The sequence below is a fragment of the Urocampus carinirostris genome, chromosome 12 (genome assembly GCF_059441175.1).
Source record: "Urocampus carinirostris isolate Australia breed hairy pipefish chromosome 12, RoL_Ucar_1.0, whole genome shotgun sequence".
In the NCBI taxonomy this organism is placed as follows: Eukaryota; Metazoa; Chordata; class Actinopteri; order Syngnathiformes; family Syngnathidae; genus Urocampus; species Urocampus carinirostris.
The window spans coordinates 31,303,409-31,310,001 of NC_142360.1; the positions used below are offsets into that span (position 1 = coordinate 31,303,409).

Below are 6,593 nucleotides of genomic sequence, written 5' to 3' on the forward strand. Positions count from 1 at the left end.
CCCCGATAAAAACTATATTTTTAATTCCCCTCATGCCCAACATTGAAATAACGGGCTATATATATCTGTATTTTCTTTTTAAAATAAATTGTGTGTATAAAGATATCAAATTTCCTGCAATAAAGCACCCCTAAAGTAGCCTTATTTCATTCATCCTTTAATGGAAATTTAGTGCTTTAAAAGAGTGTTATTAAAAATGTATTATTTTAATCAAGGTTACTTGTAATTAAGCATTTTTTTGTTTTGTTTTGTAAATTAAAACATCAATCAGCAATTGTTTTTCTTCCTGCCCGGCTTCTGTGCAAAAGTTTTCCAACTAATACGGCCTGCACCTCGAAAAGTTTGCCCACCCCTGATGCATACAGTACTTTGTCATCCTGGTATTAAGGACTCATCCCTGTTTAGGAGTCTACCAGCTCCTCGCGTCTACAGCGGGGCCAGAGACATGAGGGAAAGCTATTAAGCCGCTTGCCCAGCAGAAGCCCATCTCTTCAAACTGTCCATCACAAGAGGACTCCAACTGCATGGCACTTTATCGACTTTGATGACTCAACAGTCACAATGTCCTAGGAATCCCCCCACAAAAATCATACACTATTCTAAAAAGGAGAAAAGAGGCCAACAAGAACGCCAAAGAACAAACTCCGCCTTCTCCACCGTGGATAAACCCCGCCAGTTTTCTGGATGCCCCGCCTTCGTTATGCCTTTGTGAGAAACTTCAACGATCACATCAGCGAGCGTTCTCATCGTCAAAACCGATAACCACGAAGTGTGTGGCGGATGTTATTTTCTTTGTTGAGAAAATAAGCACTCAGAGCGAATGCACAAATTTCTTTATGAAAATGAGTTGAAGGTATCCTTCGTTGTTTTGCTCGGGTTGGTCTTCAAATGCCTCCTCTCAGAAAACCGGGGCGTCGGAAATTCTTCACATCGATAAACTTAAATCAGTTAATGAAAATTCAAAGATTTGGCGCCATTTATTGGCGCAAACAGAAAGAGCACAAAAACGCTACAAATGTATGTCCGACCGACGGAGGATCTAGGAAAGACTCTGTGTCCATATCAGTATTTCTTTGGTTTTCAATACTCCAACCTCGAATTGCATGGCCAAGCCTTGATTAGAGCCTTTTTTTCATAATTCTGGTCCGATATTCATCAGACACTAAATTGAAACTAGGGAAGACTCGCCTAATGCTCAACCAAGACAGCCTTTGATTGTTTCGCTCATGCCAGCAAGCAGATTTATCCGCCAAAAATTGTGCAAGGGCCTTTCTTTAGCTCGTGCTAATTTTTCCCCCTATTTTGGCCAATAAAATGTGACATAAAAATAGGAAAGGAAGACTTGATGTAAGTAATTAAAAACTACCCTGATCACTCTCCCCTCTGACACATGTTCTTACCTGTTACATTAGCAATCCCATCAAAAGTGTTTATAAAACACATTCAAAATGTCCACATTGACGTCAGCCATAGCTGCTTTTGCAGTTTGCCCCGGCATCCTACCTGCAGTCCTAAAACATCAACATAATACAAAATCTAAACACTCGATAAAAATGTACATGAAATCATAAAGCCAACTGTCATACACTTAAATCCGTACTCCATTTCCAAAAATGGTGACCTGCGAAGTAAGATGCTCAACCCTCACCAGTCAAAGAAGAAACCGAGAAGGCATAAGAACCATAGAGAAAGTATGTGCTCATTTTTCATACAAGAAAAGAAAATCGACCCAGCTCCGACTGCTAACTTTGCTCTGGAATTTTGACTGTTGCAAAAAATTGCAAACAGAATTCTTTAGTTTACCGTGTTGACTCACGCGTAAGATATAAATACTTAGGCACTGAAATCGTCAACTGGTTTTCTCCCTTTGCGCTTTAGAAGATACAATGATACAAGTTTCAGAGCTGCTACAAGAAACACACTTATTGGCCGTGCATTCGGACTTGCCCAGGCCCGCTGCCAGAGACAACTCATTCGTTTGCTTTAAGTCTGTTTACATTTGAAAGCTTCGGTTCTGAGCATTTACCCACAGACTGTGTCCGAGCTTCAAATCACCCAAGCTTAAAGAAAAAAAACCCTGATACCAGCCGATTTCACTTGAGTAGACTCTGGTCAATTCAATAAAACACACAGCTATATATATGTGAGTGGCTATTTTCCCGGCTACATTTGCTTCCCCACCGCAAACATAATCTTTAATACAGAATGCTCAACTCCCACACCAAACTTCACAGCCAAAAATGTAAGAAATCTTACCTTTTGTTTCGGCCAAACAATTTAGCTGGGCAACAAGGTGGAATCTAAATTTTGATGCTTTCAAATCATACCGACAATGCCAAATATTGTAGAATAATTTGTCTTAAAAGCTGGTAAAAGGGTCGCAAGAGTCAAACTGTGTATATAGATATAGGGCATTTTGACCCTCATTGGTTTCACAAACTTTCATGAGCAGTTACATAACGTGCAGATGTTTTCCTCAGAAGTTCATAAAGATTCAACTGTTTTCTACACAATATTTCCTCCACATATCAAAATACAATGACTTTTTCGGCACCATGCATTGGGAATACGCAGTAGATGCCACCATTTAACCTCACCCATATTGGTTGTCATGGCTCATTTGCTTTAGTTTTTCATCCTAAGAATATTTCAAATAAAGCAAATCAAAGATGAGTTTAAATTGGATGTTTTAAAAACGAACACGTACCCTGTAATGTCCCTCAAATTGCCTGTAATTCTAAATGTGTCATACATGAAAAAAGAAAAAGAAGCAAAGTTATCTGATTGATGCTAGTCGTGTGCAAGTGTTGGTACCTGTCGGTGCGGTGGTTCGTTTCCAAACTTAGTGCCTCTGATTTCAAAGTGTCTCATTTTCATGATTTTGTTGCTTTGTGTTTGGTGCCAATTTCTAGTTTTGCCAAGCTTTCATTTTCAAGTTGCCTGCTTGCCTATTTTTGTAAAGGAAATGAATTACTTTTATTATTATTGTTATTAATTGCTTTGAGGTAGAGGAAAAAGGACATGCCTTCATATTTATATCAAATTGTGTACGTAAAAGTTATTTATTACAAAGAGAGAAGAGGTGCCTCGAGCTGAAAAGTGTGAAACTGGAAAGAATGTTTCAACAAAAACAAAGACCCAACAGCAACCACACTTTTTTTGAGTTGGATGACATTTTTCCCTGTGTAAAGTCACATTTGGAATAAAAGCTCAAAACCTTTTTGGTCTCTTGTTCTTGAAATTGACAATAATACAGTAAAGAGTCCTTTCATTTATTCAGGTCTTTGATCCTGAAAAAAAAAATAAGTGTACTCTCATTTTTTTATGAACGCAGTTCAGTCTGACTTTCAATTGAGTGAGCAAGGACGAAGCTATGAAAAAGAAAAACGAGACAGAGAACAATGACAATGTCTTTTCTGGGAATAGATCAGAGCGAAAATGCAAGTGCGTCAACATCAAAAACACCAGAATGAATCCGGCGCGCGATATTACACGAGTCTTTGTTGAGCTTTTAACCACAGACATGAATAAATGGATAGTCTGGTAATCGTTTTTAAGATCAGCTCGAGCACATATTAAAGATAACTAAGCTTTGTTGTGCATTCAGGAACAAGGAGCTTTTGAGTTACAATATTGTACAGCATATATAGTTATAATTGTTTGACCATTTAAAACACATGATTCATTAAGTACCGTATTTTCCGCACTATAAGGCGCACCTAACAGCCTTTATTTTTTTCAAAAGCTGACCATGCGCCTTATAATACAGTGCGCCTTATATATGGATCAATATTAGGTCGCAAAGTCTTGCAACTAAGGCAAGCAGCCGCCGACTAGATTTTCCTCCGAAGGCCAAGTAGTCTGCGGTGTATGCTGCGATTTATATACCGGTGTTTCATTTCCTAACCAATGTGTCAATCATCATTTGAATCAGTCACTATTGGCTTAAGTTATTCGGAGGTAAAGGGGGCGGATCCTTTTTATCATTTACAGGCTCGCATAGGCTAAAGGGGCGAAACAAAGCCTGCAATTGGCTGAAAAAGATGAATGTGAATCTCACGTTGGGTTGCACTACGGCATAGAGAAAACATTTTTTACTATTCTGTATTTGTAAATATTTTACTCTCCTGGATTTACTACACTCACGGTTGTAAAAAGACCATGGTTACGTATCATTATAGAACGTGATGGCTGCAAGAGATCTTAGGTGAGCTATGCGGCTTTATATTTTCCCGGTATCTTGTTTTAGAACCATCTTGATGTTTCTCTCATGAGTCTATTCTTAAACTAAATTCAATTCAAAGTGTTTATTGTCATATGCACAGTAAAGAACCCCGTTTCCCTGCACAATAAAATTCTTGCTTTGCTGTCCACACAGTTGCCAGCAAAAAATAAATGGAAACTAAGAAATGTTTGGCATTTCTTGAATCCCAAGACTTTAACCTTCAGAATGATATTTGGAACGATGCATTTGAGTGATTGCTGACATCGTACAGACACTGTTTCCGTACATGTCTGAGACACGTATTTGCTTCTTTGCAAGCTTTCGGAATGTTATAATAAGTAATATAATAAGGGTAATAAGTTTGACTGAACTATCTGACTGTTTTGTCGACGTTCCCATTGTAGCGCCTTATAATCCGATGCGCCTTATGTATGGAAAATATAGGACCAAAAACTATTTTTTGGGGTTGCGCCCTATAACCCGGTGCGCCTTATAGTGCGGAAATTACGGTAGTAGTTAATACACTTTATGATTCTTTACATATTTGAGTGAAGCATTTACTTCTGGATGTATCGTACAGTCGTGCGTTCCTTGCAATTTTTAAGTAAAACTGGTTTTACATTTTATCGGACAAATCCAATATGTCCGCTTGTTTGCCCACAGTAGAAAATAAGAAGTTTGGTAAACCTCCACTATACACAGAGTCATCTTTCAAACCACTCCAATGTTTTATAAAATACTTTGACCAACAGGCTTAGCAAGTACCAACACCTAAATTGAGTATACAGAGTACCAATATGAATGGTTTGTCTAAACATTTCCCTCGATGGGCCACATTCTGAAGATAAAACCCCCATGGAGAAGAATTTTAATTCACAAAGCACATAACTAGTAAGTCTGTGTTTTGTGGTTTGTTCCTTAAATGAAACCAAATTAGTTAAAAAAAAATATGTGATTGATTACAGGGTTATCAGTTTTACTTAAATGTTAACGTTTAACATTGTATTGGGTCGATTTGGAATTTTGTATTGTTAGGAAAAAAGCTGAACTGTACAAAAAAACCCCAACATATTTTAAGGAGAAAATATTAAAGCAAAGTCAAATCAAGTCATGTTTATTTGTATAGCCATTTATAACAGGAAGTTTCAAAGGGCTGCACAGACCACAGATTATTGTAAACCACAGACTATTATTACACCACCCCCTGATCTAGAACCTACATGAGGGCAGGGAAAAACTCGAAAACCTCAACATGGGGAAAATGAAGAAACCTTGAGCATTTTTTAGTTGTTTTTTTTTTAGTATTTCTGAATCCAGTTTTTTTATTCAAGTTCTGATGCTTTTTGAAGTGTTACTGTAGATTTATTTTTGTACTATTTTTGCCGTACTTCTGAAGTCATTTATGTAGTATTTCCATAGTATTTTTTTAGTGTCGTACTTTTGTTGTATTTGGAAAGTAATTTTGGTTGTATATCTGTAGTATTTTTGTATTATTACAGTAGTTTTATGATTATAGTATTTTTGCAGTATAACTGTAGTATTTTTTTTGTATTTTTGTACTACTGATGTATTTTGTTGTATTTCCATATAAGAACATTTGTTGTATATGTGTAGTATTTCTGTAGTATTTTTGTAGCACAATGTTACTGTAGTTTTGTTTTTGTGATATTTCCATAGGAGACATTTTGTAGTATCGCTATAGGTCTAACTTGCAGTATTTCTCTTGTTAACCTCTTGGAGTAGTATTTTGTAGTAATATTTCTCTAGTAATGTAAAAAGTCATCTCCTGGACAATCTGTTACAGCTTGCCTTTAAGAAGGGCGAAATGCACTCCTGCATACAGTAGACCACCAGTCTATGACATTATGTGATTCTAAGGTGGGATCAGAAAGTGAAATTGCCTTTTAGAGGCAGATAGAAAGCAATGGTAATGAGATCCTACTACTGGTTCCTGGTATGATCAGACAAAAATATAAATATGCATGTAAAGGAAAAATGACATTTACTTTTGGTGTGACGTAACTTGAGCTGGTCAAGTGGAGTAGCAGGGGGCTGCGGGGAGGACACCGCAATGGTGGATTAAAAAAATGGTTTTAAATCGATAACTTTTAAGTAATGTCATGCCTTTAGAATATTACCTTGCTTTTATTGCTTCCCTCTTTTAATATAATGGTCCCGATCATGCAACTTAGCGATTTGTATGCCCTCTTCTGATTTTTTGATCGTTTCCATGGTTATCATGTTTTTGCTTCTCCTTTTAGCCTCACAGCAAGCATTGGACCCAGAGCAAATACAGTACAAAGGATACAATGTTGTATTGCAGACTCACGTTGTCTTTACTCAGCCCACAAAATTCTAAACTGATGCA

General features: G+C 37.2%; 1 protein-coding gene across 4 annotated transcripts in view; it reads left to right on the plus strand.

The window, feature by feature from the left end:
* slain2 (SLAIN family member 2) overlaps positions 1 to 1,649 on the plus strand; it is a 29,919-nt gene extending 28,270 nt beyond the window's left edge. For all 4 annotated transcript variants that reach the window (XM_088349721.1, XM_088349722.1, XM_088349723.1 and 1 more), the window contains one exon: positions 406 to 1,649. In XM_088349721.1, the coding sequence (XP_088205847.1) occupies positions 406 to 463 (58 nt within the window). In that variant the 3' untranslated portion in view covers positions 464 to 1,649. The remainder of the gene's footprint in view (positions 1 to 405) is intronic.
* The last annotated feature ends 4,944 nt before the right edge of the window (positions 1,650 to 6,593 follow it).